The sequence below is a fragment of the Cololabis saira genome, chromosome 5 (genome assembly GCF_033807715.1).
Source record: "Cololabis saira isolate AMF1-May2022 chromosome 5, fColSai1.1, whole genome shotgun sequence".
Lineage (NCBI taxonomy): Eukaryota > Metazoa > Chordata > Actinopteri > Beloniformes > Belonidae > Cololabis > Cololabis saira.
In genome coordinates, this window is record NC_084591.1 from 31,397,979 (window position 1) to 31,414,099 (window position 16,121).

At 41.8% G+C, this 16,121-nt stretch overlaps 2 protein-coding genes across 4 annotated transcripts in view; both read left to right on the forward strand.

Annotated features, from left to right (window-relative positions):
• The window catches only part of dgkzb (diacylglycerol kinase, zeta b), a 77,601-nt gene extending 76,436 nt beyond the window's left edge, over positions 1–1,165 (forward strand). For all 3 annotated transcript variants that reach the window (XM_061721555.1, XM_061721554.1, XM_061721556.1), the window contains exon 33: positions 366–1,165. In XM_061721555.1, coding sequence (XP_061577539.1) covers positions 366–482 — 117 coding nt within the window. In that variant the 3' untranslated portion in view covers positions 483–1,165. The remainder of the gene's footprint in view (positions 1–365) is intronic.
• Positions 1,166–7,059: 5,894 nt separating this feature from the next.
• On the forward strand, positions 7,060–13,910 carry mdkb (midkine b). The gene is made up of 5 exons (XM_061722583.1): positions 7,060–7,171; positions 10,278–10,366; positions 11,308–11,481; positions 13,023–13,181; positions 13,432–13,910. Coding segments are annotated over exons 1-5 (444 nt in total). The 5' UTR covers positions 7,060–7,169; the 3' UTR covers positions 13,452–13,910.
• Positions 13,911–16,121: the final 2,211 nt, after the last annotated feature.

The window sequence follows — 16,121 nt, forward strand, 5'->3', positions numbered from 1 at the left end:
GGGAGGAAGATGGTAATGAAGGCGACACTTTCACTGGATTAACAATGACTGAGGGATGAGTTACCAAGATTTATTTTCCTGTTTTCCAGGAAAAGAAAAAGGCCAACTAAATCATTATTTTAATGATTGTTGGGGTAGATGGAGGTATTTAGGAAATATGGGGGATTTCATCTCAGGGGCATCTAAAGTTCATATAGACGCGGGTGGATGGAATCACTTCATCAGAGAGACTTAAGACGATGAATGTTGGAACCACGCAACCAGAAATGTCACATAGCAGCGCTGATTACTTGCTGAGAGCAAGAGTGGTCCGTCGTGTTGAGCACACCCGGCTCCTGAGGGCTCTGCTTCTTTTTTTCCTTCAGGGCGACACTCCCAAACAGCGCGCCGCCAAGTCCAACGACCAGGACCTGGCTGATTATCTGGAGAGCTGCCAACACAACCAGATGATCCAGCGAGAGGACCAGGAGACGGTGGTCTGAGCTGCAGCACGGCCGTCTGTCCATCTGACATACCCATCTGTCTTCATTTCTGCTGTTTATTTACCGCTGCCCTTCTCAACATGTTAATTTATATGGATAATCTGAGGAGAAACAGCCAGAGTTCATGAGAACTCGCGTCCACAGACCGTCACATCGTCTGAATGTACTCTGACCACGACCTCCTCTCTGCTGTTAGGGGGACGGGAGGCTGATAAAAATGGATTATTGTTTATTTGTGTTTTGTGTTTTTGTCTGCTTTAACTGATGAGGATGGGGGTGAGGCGTTGTCATGGACTGGAGTCGCCCCGAAGACGCTTCTGTCCCCGTGGCTCAACTTCTGGACACTAAAACCAATTCAAACTAGTCTCTTGTGTTCCGGCCACGAAGACATTCATACCTCCACCGGTGATGACCAAACATCAGGCCACGTCTGACATCTGGGCGACATGACAGAGACGATGAAACGGTTGCTGAAGGCGTTTTTTGTTTCTGCAGCTTTCATACCAGAGCGACTGCAAAATGTGTCTTCTGTCCAGCTTCTAGCGAGCTTCTGGGTTTGTTTGTGTGCTCCTGAGAAACAAACGGTTGGATGTTTTAATATAGGCAACGATGAGTTTAGATATTTCTGATTGGTGCATAGAGAAACAAACAAGAAATAAAAACCACATTTTGCTTGTGATCAAGTTCAGTTGTAGATGTTCTACTTGTCTGTTACACAAGTGGAAAGTCAGCGGCTGCAGCGGGATGCTTCGTACGTCGGCTGTAAATAGCTGCCATGCCTGGCTGTTGAAACTTTAAGAAGCTGAAGCCAGATTCTGCCAAAGCGGTGAAGCCTGAATGAATCCTACCAACCTCCTTTAGCTGTCAGAATGAGATTATTATCACTGTATGAATCCCATGTAATGACTGTCTGGTTTCATCATTTCTGAGTGACCTGCAATAAAGCATGTCAGCAACAGTAATTAACCATCTCCTAACTTTAGTTTGTCTCAACTATCATAAAGTAAATGGTCCTTTTTCTTTCAGGTCGTTTTCTCTTTTTCCGTGTGAACATCAACTCTGGGGAGTCGGTACATCTTACATGAAATGTGTGTTTTTATGTGCAAAATTGGTTTTGCATCCGCCACAAAGTAATATTTATTCATTTTGATAACAAATATCTATTGAATCCTGCTGTTATTAAAGTGTTTGATGATGATTTCACCTCAGCCATCTGGCCAGGCGCTTAGTCTAGATCAGGGGTCGGCAACCCGCGGCTCTAGAGCCGCCCTAGTGGCTCCCTGGAGCTTTTTCAAAAATGTTTGACCTTTTTTTCCTTTCTTTCTTCTTTTCCCTTTTTTTTCTCTTTTTTCCTTTTTTTTCTTTCCTTTTTTCCTTTTTAATCTCGACATTTCGACTTTTTTCTCAACATTTCAACTTTTTTCACGAAATGTTGACTTTTTTCTCGACATTTCGACTTTTTTCTCAACATTTCGACTTTTTTCTCGAAGTGCATAATGAAAAAAAAAATCTTCCCCCAGTTATAACTAATATAGATACATGCAGTATGTGTTGTCTTCATTCTAAGGCTGATACAAGCCTTTTCATTTTTTGCGGCTCCAGAAATACGGTATTTGTTTTTTGTGTTTTTGGTCCAATATGGCTCTTTCAACATTTTGGGTTGCCGACCCCTGGTCTAGATCTTACGTGAATCTTTCTAATTGAGCTGCTAAAAGTATTGACGATATTACTTTTAATGAAAAGCCCCAGAGTTAGAATTAAAGACAACATTTGTTAAATTACTAGGCTGAAGTTAACATCCCAAAAAGCTCAGACGCTGCACGTTTATGTGATGGGTAATGATTGTGGTGAAATCTCATGAACTAAACGCGTATTTTCTGCTGCTCTTTAATTTAGAGACAACGCCCTGCAGGAGCTTAAATGAGAGGAAATATTAACAAAATGAGAGTCTTTAATGAGACGTGTGTCTTCTTGAGTTAAAGAAATTACTCAAGGCTTTTGGTCTGGGGGTTATTTGGGAGGGATAATCACAACGTGGGAGTGTGTATTGTGGTCAGATGAATGAGTGTTGCAGGAGTTTGTTTTTCTGGCCGTACTGGATGTTGTGTGTTCTGGGCCAGAGATCAGACGGATCATGCAGACTGATATCAGCAGCAGCTCAGCAGTCCGGCTCCCTGACGGCATGGGCTTGTATTTGTGCCATTTACACGTCTGTGATGAGCACATTAATGCACAGAAGTGCTTTGAGACTTTAGAGGAGCATGAGCCTTCAAGCCCAACTTTAAAGGATCTTGAGGCAAGAGTAAGAAATGGGACTCATTAGCGCCATGACGGCCGTCTGGGTTCCTGCAGCCAACAGCGAAGCCGGCATGGGAGCGCATGTGTAATCTCATGTGATTTTCAAATCAAGCTCTAAATATGACTTACAATGTTATCTTACCTGGTCAGTAGGAAATGAGCCATGTCAGCATCTGTTTTCAGTCCCAATTCAAGTTGAAGCTGCCTCCATGACTCAAACGCGTATCCAATGTTTACTCGTTTACTCAGGACAGCGCGGGAAATTCCGGCCCGGAATTGCAGCACATTTTCCAGCACACAGCCTGTTCAAGGCAACGGAGTGATACACTAGAGGGCTCATTCTTTTGGGTTTGGAACACTTCATCTGACATTATTACTAGAAAACTTTAAAACGTATACACATTTTTTTTATAAATCCTGCCTCAATCCTGCCTCAATCCTGCCTCATGCTCCTTTAAATCCAGCATTAGTGGGTTTTTTTCTTCTTTTTAAACAATACATTTCAAACCAGCCCCCGGGTCTGGCACTCAGAAGGCGCGCCGATTTTTTCCAGTGTCCAGCCGCGGTACTGCAACAAAAAATCCCATGGGGCCCAGAAAGCTTTTTTCCCATAGACCGCAATAGTAAAAGAGAAGCCTCTAAAACTGTTCACAGGAACCTCCAGCTGTAATCACCGGCAATTACTAATCTTTGTATTCTATATTTTTAAGTCATGGACTTTATATCCGTCAAAAATGTTTTATAACGGCCAGAAAAGTCAAAGAAAAGTCTCTTTCTGGGCGTGACGTCACGGCTGACGTCACAGCCGTGTCCGTGCATTCCACGGATGTTTATATTAATATATATTATGTAATTATATTATATTAATACATTAATAATATATGTAATACTATACATGTAATAATATACATTAATTAAGATATTATATTAATACATATTATATTAATATTCGCGTCATTGCCCCGGGGCATGATGGGAGGCCCCAGAGCATCATGGGAGGTGACTCAACTGCGCATGCTCTATGGGCCGCTGTATGCGGAAGTAAACCCGGAAGTCAGAGATTTTTTCAGCGTATGCGCTGGCTGAGCAGAATGCATTGAAATGAATGGGCGGCCATTTTTGACGTCCCATCCAGTTTTATAATACATCCATGTTTCAAACCCATACATTAACAGAGTTTTGTGTGCTATCCTAAACTTTCCCTCACAGGGCGTGAGTGGAGAACTTTGAAACAAATACTGTGGAGTTGATGGCCTGCTGATGCTGCAGAGGACAAAATCACTGAAACACAGCTTCATCTAAAACGCTTTTTAACTGTCATAAATAGCAACATCACAGTGGTAAAACTTTTACTCCTAACTTTTTTTAGAACTTGTTGCAGGCCTGAAATTGAAGAACTGACATAAATGAACAAATGAAGCAAAATTCAGCAAGTCAGCAATTCGTCATTTTATAATCTCACTGTGTTATCTGGCAAGAGCTGCGAGTCCCGGGTTAAACAAATAAAACTTAACAAACTGTTTTGTCTCCGGCGCTGACTAAACAAAGTCCTATCTTGGTTCTGCCTGAGCATCTTTCCAGGAAACTGTTGGGACTTGTGTTCAGGATGTGAGCAGCGGTAGGGGGACGTGACTCAACAAGATTCATGTCGTCTCCCAACAGAAGCTCACCCAAAGTTATTTATTTAAAGCAAACATGTGGAACTGGAGGCCTGCGGGCAGAACGCAGCCCACCCCCTCATCTCTCCGGGCCAGCGAGAACATGCACGCGTAATTATGTACAGACAATACAAGTCTACGCTGTCTTGGGACATACATGCACCATTATGGACATGTCCCACAGTAGATCTTGGTTTGGTTTACTTGCACTATGATGGCAGAATCTCAAATGAAGCTATATATTTGTGGTTAAGTCACATTTAAAGACAGCGGGGAAGCAAAACCATGTTTCTGTCTGTTTTTGTTTTTTGTTGTTGCTTGAAGGCTGATTTTTCTGTCAAGCATCTGCCAAACCGCTCCAATATAGTCATGGACGTATAACCCGAGCCGGATTAACGCAAAGGCAAACTAGGCATGTGCCTAGGGCCCGATTGACAGGGGGGAGCCCAGACAGAGGGACAAAAAAAAAAATTTCTTTTTTTTTTTCCTGGCGCTATGGGCCGTTTTTTTTTTCCGAATTTTTTTTTTTCGTTTTTTTTTTTCCTTTTTTCCCTTATAAATATCAACAGTCACGTTCCATTACAGACCTAAATATGTACTAGTCTGTGCATATAAATAAATATATGTGCAACAATGATGACGCGTGTCTGTTGTTCAATACACCTGATCAGACCAAGCGCAGACACAAGCTGCTCTGATCCAGACGGGTGGAGTTGGAACAAACTGTCACACAATGTCGAGAGAACGAGACAGATTCAGGAAATTTCCTTCAGGGGATGAAAAAAGAAAAAAACTAAAGAAAATGGAAGAGTTTAATGCCTATCTGAAAGGCTCGTTTGATAAATTTGTTACAAAAATCACCGATCCGACCGGGTCTCAAGCAGCCATGGGGCCCCACGTCGAGGCAAGAGATGATGATGAGGCAGGGGGAGGTATCCAGTATTTTGCTAATTGGAGAGTTAAAATTGCGCATATAGACACCCGATCCGAAGCGATCGTAGCGAGCGCGCGAGGTCCCCCCCCCCGGCCATTTCGCACAGGGCCTCGCAAATCTCCCAAATGGCTCTCCATACGCATACATACATATACACATACATACACACATACATACATACTACAGCACACTTTGTCTTACTGCAAATTTTATTGGTATTTGTAGATTTGACTTCTTATTTAACTATTCAATTTAATCAACACATTGAATTAAGATTTTCTGCAAAATGCTCACAATCGATAAGATAAGGATAATTTAATAGCATTTAATAGTGCGGTGTAATAACGTATAAATAATAAAAATCTAAAAATAGTCTGATAGACTGTTTAATATACAACACATGACTTGTTTTGGAATACAAAGAACCAACTTGACTATGACTATGCTATGTAAAATGTGAATTAAGTTTTATTAGTAACTTTGGTAAGTTTAAGATTTCATAAATAACATCGATGGAGGGGGGCCCAAAAATCACAGTCTGCCTAGTGTAGTCCATTTATTTAATCCGGCTCTGCGTATAACCCTTTATTAATAGTTATAGTATCAACAGTTAATACAGAGGCAATTATTTGGTATGAAATTTAAAAGCAGTAGATATATGAAAGTATTCCTGCAGATGCTGTACAACTATCCATTTGACTCAGACTAAAAGCTGATGTGGTCCAGGATGAAATAGAGTCTGATTTACAGCAACAAAGACATAATTAGTGGTTGAAAATGTGTTGGTACACGGAAATAAAAGTCAGCAGACAGAAATAGATCTTCACTTAATGAGGAATGTGCAGGGTTGTAAAACCAGACTGGAATGCGTTGAGAATGTTGCAGGTGTTGAAGGGGGAGGAGATTTGAGTACAAACTGCTTTTCCAAGACACATGACCCCCCCCCCCCTCCCAGCTGCATGCTGGGACAAAGACCTGCACGCATGACTGGGCCATGAGGACCCGGAGAGGAGCCGGACACTGGCAGTGGAACCAAGAGCTGCTGATTTGAACCGTAGTAGACGGGTTAAAATCCCCTTCTTTTCCACGACATAAACAAAAATAAGGAATTATGACACACACAAGAGGAACCAGAAGTTCTGGTTCCTCTTGTGTGTGTCATAATTCTTCATACCGGTACATACATTACAATTACGTGAACCATATGACTCAAAGCAGCCTGAATAGAAATGCTTGAGTAAATTACGGCTGAGTGCTGATCTGCTCAGCAGCGACACAAAGGCCAAGCCTGATTGTCAGTGTGAACTTTGACCCAGTAGCTAATCTGTGTGTGATGTTGCCCACCTGAAGCAGCCGGACCTGACGGACACAGCTCTTTACTGCACACAGTGCAGCAAATATTAGCTGCTTTCAGCAAATATTGGCACCCAGTCTACACCCACTAATGCACACACACACACACACACACACACACACACGCACACACACACACACACACACACACACACACACACACACACACACACACACACACACTCCTCCTGTATGACACACATTCCAAAGACACACACACACACACACTTCTCTTTATGCAAATGATCTGAGCTTGTTTTGTTCCCCGGGATTAGAGCCTGTGACATCACCATGAGGCTGGTCCTCAGCATCATGCAGAGTGTGTGTGCATGCGTGCGTGCGTGTGCGTGTGTGTGTGTGTGAGGGTTGTTTAGCAGCTGCAGCTGAAGCAGCGACAGAAGGCGACGGCTCCACCGCTCGACTGGCTGCTCCTCTCAGGACAACATGTAAGTCTGCACGATTTTCTCTGCGCTGATCGGGCTCTCTCTTCAGCTTCATCTCTCATTCTCCTACGGTGAAGTCTCCTGGACTTCACACAGAACACAAGACTCATTTAGACGATCGGTGGAGAAATGAAAAAGATGTTTAGAAGTGTGACAGTTTAGTGTGATGAAGAAGTGAGAAGGAAGGAAAACATTTCATTTGAAGCAGTTGATTGTTTAAAAATCATTTAAGATGCCTTAGTTTGGAAGAATTTAAGCATGTTGGATACTGATGGAGGTTTATCACAGTTTTTCTTTTCATTTTATGGGTTTTATCTATTTTTATCATTAATTCTGTAAGTTGTTTGCTAAGCTTTAGTTGAATGTTTTTGTTTCCTAATCTACAAGGAAAGAAAATGAAAGGAACACACAATGGGGGGGAAGTATGGAAGGAATGATTAAACAAAAGGAAAAAAGCAATAATAAAGGAAGATAATGAAAAAGACCAGAGGGAAGGCAAAAGGACATAAATGAAGTTTTAAAAAAACAGAGAAATAGACTGAGATGAGAGAAGAGTCTATAACAGTGTTGACAAGTTTTCCACACGATGAAAAGAAACTTTAGCTGCCTTTGTCACTTCACACGGAAACTTTCTGCAACAGAAGGTTTGCACTTTTCCTTTTGTAGCTTCATAATTAGTCTTTTTGATCTTTGCGTCAGCAACAGTACGGTTCCTCCTCAGGATTACATGCATTTAGCGCTGGGAACTGAACATCTCGGCATATAGTTCTCTGCTTGATCTGGTGTTTGTGAGACTCAGAGGACTCAGAGACCACCAGTCCTCCTCTCTTACCTTCAGTATTGGAAGCTCTCGTGGTGTTTGAGGGACTCGTGGATTGTATCTCATATTGGCCGCCGGACTCCAGAAATGAACCCTGAGATTGAAGAGGAAGTCGCTTGTATGTCGCTCCTACTCCTGGACCAAAGGGAGCATCCCGCTCCTTTTCTTCATGCAAACTTTGTATTGTTTTCTTATGTTAATATCTTTCCATTCAGGGTGGGGGGAGGACCAGGGGGCTCTTCAGAGGTGGCATGGAATCTGTGTTAGGCTTTGGAGAAGTGAAACCGGGCGAGGGGGGGGGGCTTTGTTTTGGGCCAATGAATCAGTATTCTTTTGAGGGGAAATCTAAAGAGCTCTTTCAGTCGCTACTTGGGCTCCCACTCCCCTCCGCCGCACCTCCTCCTCCCTCCCTTCTCCTCTTCTTCATTGATGGAGGACAGACTGGAGGCCTGCTGAGAGCCAGTTCTTTCTTTAGAAAAGGCCGCAGGAGGAGCGAGGAGGGCAGGATTTGCTCTGCCAGCTGACATGTGAAAGAGGACTATTGCTTTAATGGAGGCCTGAAAGAGGAGTCTGTCATCTTCCACCACAATGACAACAGTAAGGCAGAGAAGAGCTTTCTGGGTAATTGACTCTCTGTTTTTCAAAGCAGAACCAACTATCTGCGCTACATTTGCCCCATGTGACCGTCATGTTCATCAAACAGTTGGAGGGATGGTTTCATAAGGACAATACGCAGCAGAAAAACATTGAGGGAAACCTGAGCAAAAATAATGACAGAAGTGTGATGAAAACAGGAGCAGCATTTGCATACATTAGCCCACTTTCATAATCCTGATGCTGCAGTGAATTATGCTGCTCAGATTATTTGGATTAATCGTTTGTGAGATTTGGGGGTTGAGGTGAAACGAAGAGCAGATTTGATTTGGACCTGGTTTGGACCATCTGGTCGGTGTGAAGAACGGTCCAAGTTCAACTGGAATCACAGCCCGGCTGGCAGAATCATGATAAAAACAAAGACAAGGTCAAGATTGAGATTTCTGATATCGATTTTGTTCAGATGAAGCGCTAAATCCAGAAAAGAAATATGTTGAAATCAGCAGGCGGATCTCCTGAACACCATCAAAACACGGACGGAACATTTCCTGGTCTCTGTTTAAACCTGTTTTCCTTCATATATCTGTGGATGTTTCCTTTTTGTTTTTGTTGTTATCTTTCTGTCTTTCTGTACGTTTTCCAAGTTGGCCCATATGTGTTTTGTTTTGTGTCCTTGTAGCTGAGTCAAGCTGTGCTTTGTTTCTATTCTAAGTGTTTTTGATTTGTTTAGTTTCTTATGTCTCTGTACTAAAAGTGTCTCTGTCTTAGTTTTGTGTTACTTTGTAGCCATTTCTCTGATTTAGTTTTGTGTGTTTGTAGATGGTTCATTACCTTTGTTTGTTGTCACATGTGTATCTGTTTAAAGTGTCCTTGTGACTGCTTGAAGGGGATTCATTATATTATTATGGCTCTTTAGTTCGTCTCTTTGTTTCAAGTGTCTATCTGTAATCTGACTCTTTGTAGGAGTTTCAAGTCCCTGTCATTGTTTTTATTCTGTTTAATTGTCTTTGTAGTGTTTGTGAGTCTGATCGTGGTCATTTTGTTAATTTGAGGTCACTTTGTAGCTGTTGCTTGTGCCTCTGTAGTGATTTTACAACTCTTTGTGGAGGTTTTGTGCGATCGTGTAGATAATTTGCATCTCTTTGTTGTCATGTTGTCTCTCTTGAGCTTGCATTGCCTCCGAGTCTCAGTTACTTGATGCAGGAGTCCTGGCCCCGGGGCCCCTGACCCCTTTGTACCTAAGCCCATTAAGCCTTTTCTGACTAATCCCTCCATGGAACTGTACATATGAAGTCCCCGTGGGCCTCCCTCTGTCTGGGTAACACTATACATTTGTCCACGTGTGCATCAATATTGAAAACACACCCGTGAGATGTTAGTTTAACAAACAGCTGCAGGTCTGTCATCTTATCCAGGGACGAGATTTTATTTTTTGTTCCTTAACACAGAAACTGAAGCTGCTTGTGCTGGATCTATTTCAGGCAGTAATAATGTGTTGTCACAACATGTTATTACAGTGATAATGTAAAATGTCAGGGCTTAGTGTGCTCTCTGGGTGTTCCCTCTGTGAAGCCCCAGAACAAGTACTGCAATCTGGCTTCACTATGTTTTTGTTCTTCTCTTAACTTGCGTTATAATCTTGGATAGACCATGATAACATTTTTTTTAAAGACAAACATGTTTTTATCTTTTCAGGATGCGAAGTTTGCTCTCAGTGACACTGCTGATCCTCCTGGTCCTCACCCTCACCGCCGAGGCCAGTAGAAAGCCTAAAAATCACAAAGGTGGGCTCATTAAAGAGGGCGAATCCTCGCTCACTAACCACAATCACTGTATTTGGGTTTCACTTCCACTGTTGTTTTACATGCATGTTGACCGTGTCCTCCTGTTGGAAGTTCGTGCTTGTCAGTGAGCAGGGACGCACATGTTGTGAAGACATTTTAAAGGATACAGAAGAAGTGAACAGGAAAAGTGCACTTATCATTGGTTAACGGGAAACAAAATATTTGTCAACTTTCTTCTTTAAATTTTAAACTTATCAAAATCCTCAGATTTAAAAGAAAACATTTTTTTTTCATCAGCTTGACAAGCTTTAAGCAGCACTCACTTTATTAATGGACCTGGTTTAGCTGAAAGTCAAGCACAAGCTCCCCTGAAGGAATATGGATCCTTACAAACAAATGTTTTGATATTGAAATGTAAGTTCACATGGAAATGTTCAAGAAAGAACAAAGATTAAGAGAAATATGGTCCATCACAGGGATGTGATTATTGTTGTAAGAAGAACCAGCAAAGAGCTGCTAACGCTGTTTCCAAAGTACTGCCAAGTGTGATGTGGAGTATTAGAGTATTAGAAAAGCACTAAACAGAACCTAATGCCAAACAATCAGCTGGTAAGAAAAGTCCTGTCTCATAAATATCAGACACGGCTCGTATGCATAATCATGACCAAAGAAGTTTATCAAAACAGGAGCGTTGTTTCCCCAGTGGAGACACAAACATGGTCATATTGCATGCCTGGCATCTCATGTGCTGGTTGTGTATGCAATGACACGACTGACACATAAGAAGAAGAAACCTACAAAAGAATAAGATGAATTCAGTAAGAGAGACCGGTGTAACAGCTGCCAATGTTCAGCACATGAAGATCCAAAGCCGCTGTGTGCAGATTTTGTGTGTGTTGTGGGTGTGGACTGTGGTGTGTGACCTCCTGTCCATCCTGCAGGGGGTAAACATGAGAAGTCTCGGCCCGCCTCCGACTGCTCCGCTGCTGAGACTCAGTACGGGAAGTGTGTGCCAGAGCAGGGAGACTGTGGAGATGGTCTGAGAGAGGCCACGTGCAAAGATCGCACAGAAAAGATTCACTGCAAGATCCCCTGCAACTGGAAGAAGGACATCAGTAAGTGTCACCAAGGAAACACACACAGCACTTGGAAATCTGAGAGATGTGAAGGAGTTCACTGAAGCTTTACTCAGTCATGCAGGGAAAAAACAAGAAACAAGGTCTCACATTGGGAAAACTATGATGATGAATGATTAAAAGATGTGCGGAAAATAATAAAAATGTCAGAAATAATTTAAAGCACTGGGCTTCCCAGCTGCTACATGTCTGCTGTCTCAACACACATAACTTCTTTGTCATCAGGTTAAGGTGAAACTTAACCAGATGACTAAATTCAGAAAGTAAAAATTCTATATTTTACTTTTTGCAGTTACTTACAAAAACCAGCAAGAAATAATGAGTTTGTTTTAACATAAAAAAGACCACTTATCGAATCAGTGATTTAACACTCAATAAACTCCAAGTAATCAGTGAAGTAACGGAATTCTGTGTAGGAAATACACAGTACTGTGTAGTATTACTTGAAGTGCAAAAACTGTAATTAAAATGAAAGTTTCAGTAGTTCTGTGCTGTTCTAGCTGGTGAGAGTCGATCAGGAATCCCTCCTGAATGTGATCAGTTCATTGATTTATCAGCTAATTCAGCCTGATCTCACCACTCCACCGCACAAAATCGCTGCAGCTTCATAACACGGGCTCCAAAAACATGTACAACAACCATATAATTCTCACTCAGTTGAATACAGAGATTCAGCTTATGTGACGTTGCATCACCATGGATGCACTGCAAAAACTCAAAATCTTAATAATAATATTTGTCTTATTTCTAGTCAAAATGTCTCATTTTTAGTCAAAAAATCTCGTTACACTTAAAACAAGAGTCATCGCCAGAAAAATGACTTGTTATTTGACAATTTTCACCTGTTTCAAGTAAATTTTCACTTGAAATAAGTAGAAAAATCTGCCAGTGGGACAAGATTTATCTTCTTATTACAAGCAAAAAAATCTCTTTACACTTAAAACAAGACTCATCACTGGAAAAAAATCTTGTTCCACTGGCAGATTTTTCTACTTATTTCAAGTGAAAATCTACTTGAAACAGGTGAAAATTGTCAAATAACAAGTTATTTTTCCAGTGATGAGTCTTGTTTTAAGTGTAAAGAGATTTTTTTGACTAAAAATGAGACATTTTAACTAGAAATAAGACAAATATTCCTGGTAAGATTTTGAGTTTTTGCAGTGTGCCAATGATGACGATGTACTTGTTTAACAGTGATGAACAGGAGCGAGAGGGGGTGGCAAGGTTTAATCGGACATCCTGCACATTTTTCACTATGATTTTACTTTTCTAATTAGTTTTATTTCATTAGGTTTTGGAGTAGACCCACATCAGTTTCAATGTTTTTGACTGATCTCAATTTCTCAAAAGGTTGCGTTGCTGTCCCTTCATGAGAAAACATTCAAACATAAGACACACATTACGTAGAGACATACATTTTTAAGTAATCTATGCTGATGTATTTAATGGGTTGTACACATGAAGAGTATCTGGTCAAAGCTCCACGTGTGACTCTACTGAAGGCTGACGTGTCTCCTCAGGTGACTGCAAGTACAAGTTTGGCCAGTGGAGTTCCTGCGATGCCTCCACCAACACCAAGACGCGGTCAGGAACGCTGAAGCGGGCGCTGTTCAACGCTGAGTGTCAGACCACCGTCAAGGTGTCCAAACCCTGTTCCCCCAAAGTCAAGAAGACCAGAGGTGAGACCAGAGGCCCAGGCAGGACCTGCACACGCGTCACATGACTGTCCTGGTTTCACTCACAACACTCATATTAAACTCAGTGGAATTATGGTGTTGGAATATTAGCAGAATAAAGAAAGTTTAGTTCATTTACAATCTGGTTTGTCAGTGTATCAAGCACACTTTCATTAACTAGTTTTACAATTTGTACAACTGATTATTCAGAAATATTAACGATATTTCCATCTGTATTTCTTTCCTTCTGCAGGGGAGAAGAAGCTGATCTGAAGGCTGAGACTCAAAAACAGGAAATGGCAGGATTTTTATTCTCGTCCTTCAACTGAATGATTGTCCCACCTTCTTCAAACACATACACTCACAAAAAAAGACTCCAAAACACAGAAACCATCCTCCACTTGGCCTCCATTGATGTTTATTCTTGTTGTTCACATTTGATGTCCTTGTGTTTATTTGGATTAAAGTGTGCAAAGCTTTTCTAGGTAAGAATAACCTTCCTTCAGTAGCAGATAGTTTAACAGTTACAACCATAGTCCTAAAAGCTTTTACAGTAGCTGAGAGTAAAAACAACGTTCTGAGAAGTAAAGAGGGACCTTAAAGCGTCTTCCTCTGAATCACCCAGAACTTGGTTTACAAAGAACTGAGGAAAAAACTATATTTTTGGAACTACAGATTATTGATGAGGCTTGTACAGAAGAGCAAATTAAATACTGTACTTGTTTTGGTGAAGACTTTGGCCTCTTGATTGGTGCACGTACAACACAGCCTGAGTTGAATGTTTTTTTAACCATCAGATGAAATCCAGATGAAATGATCACAAAGGTTTGGATTAAATATATCGTGTTTTTTTACAGCCTGACTGATATATCAGATGATATTGATAATGGCCGGGTTTCCCAGATCAGTTAAGTAGTTCTTAACAGCGAAAGACTTCTTTCAAACCTTCTTAAGGAGCCTGTGAAAGAAAATCGCGTTTCCCAGAGTCGCTCTTAGCTTAAGTATCTCTTTCATTAAGAAGGAAATGAAAGATGCTGCTGACCCAGTCTTTACAACCATCTTAGTGAACAAAGACTCACAGATCCAGCCGCGTCAGGCAAATCAATATCACACCAAGCAATGAAATATTAAAACAATGCACCCCGCACAAATTTTGATCTATTTTATACTTTAGATTTATATTGTTTAGCATTTATTGGTGACAGCAAAGGGGGGAAAAAAAGAAAAATAAGGAATAACAAGTGTGTTCCTGTATATGCTTTATGCTTTATGCACAAATAAAACGATCATCATGAATATCATTTATTTGATAATCATTTATATGAACGCATTGGTGCGTCAGCACTTCAATCCCCTGGACGTGCTGTCGGACCGGGCTGTCAGGCAGCCGGGACACCGATCCTCCTGCCCGAGCCCGAGCCCGAGCCCGAGCACCTACATGTGTGATGACAGGGAAGCAGCAGCTGAAAGAACGGGATCCTTTGATGAATCGTTCATTACAGTCTCAAATATAATCAATGGTGTCGGTTTATATTAAAGAATCTTTTTGCCCAGAAGAAAAAAGAGCGAAGACAACGACCCATAACTATTTTCTTCTCTTGAAAAAACCCACATGCACCGCGGGGTTTAGGATAAAAAGACGCTGCAGCGCGAGTCGGGATGCAGCATCATTCAGAAGAGGAAGAATACGTGCGAGGCGGTGCTGATCTCCGCAATTAGAAGCCCTCTATAATTGTAAAAAGAATTTCACTTATCACGGGTTCTTTTTGGAACATAACCCCTGCGAAAAACCAGGGATTGCTGTAATTCCACGTTGCGATTTGCGAAACTCGCCTTCTCTTGGCTCATGTTTTTGAACGCACACACACGCCCACCACGTTTCCTCCCGGTCTCTGCGTGTGGGGAAGAAAAGCCTCACTGTAGCCAGAAATAACGGAGTAACGCACCGTTTGGATGAAAAAGGGTCATTGAATTATATTTATCATCTTAATTTTTCATTATAACGCACAGGCAGCAGGGAATTAGTGCGTTAGGCAGCAGCGCTGTGTGTGAAAATGCGCTGATAGTGATCGGTGATCGATTTGCCTGGCATCGATTGATTTGGTTTCAGAACCGGACAGCTGCTCCAAAGAGCTTCTGAAAGAGCGAAACTAAAGGACGGTGTTAAGAAGTCATCTGGGAAACACCCGTATCTTAGGGTTCTCTCTTAAGTGAAACCTTCTTTGAACCTCTCTTAAGTCCTTAAGAGAGGTCGGATCTGGGAAACCCGGCCAATATGTACGTCTATAATGGTGCTGACATTGGAAATGGACCAATCCCTGTTTGAATCTTCGATTTCATACACTACACACGGAGCAGCAGCAGCAGCAGCAGCTGACACCTGACATACTCAGCAACATTCATAAAACACCTGGAACTTTGTTCTATTGACAAATCTTTAGCTTATTATCACCTCTGTGATATTTCACTCGCCTGCTGCAGACAGTTCTAGTCACTTCATGACCAAATTACCCACAATTCCCTACAAAAACCATTCATGAATATTTGGATTTCAAGGCTTTTCCTAATCGTCAACAGATTTTGCCAAAAGCACTGTCTCATCTAACTGTGCTTTAACTCAATACCATCTAATCTGCTAAACGCTGAGTGTAACTGGGCTGTAGGGCTGTTGATCTCCACTCTGGACCAGAAACATGTGACCTCCACTCTGCAGGGCAGCTCCTCTCCCAGATGAGCCGTCCAGTGTGATGTGGATCTACGAGCCGTTCAGATTCTGCACATTTTCGTTACGTAACGGAAAATGCAAACCACGCCCACAACTATAAAACCGTGTAACTGCATGCAAGCGTCCGACTATCATGTAGCACTGCTGCGTGACATCGGACGCTCTCTGTCCATCTCCCTCCAGCAGCTGCCACTTTATTGGGGGTTTTGTAGTGAAAT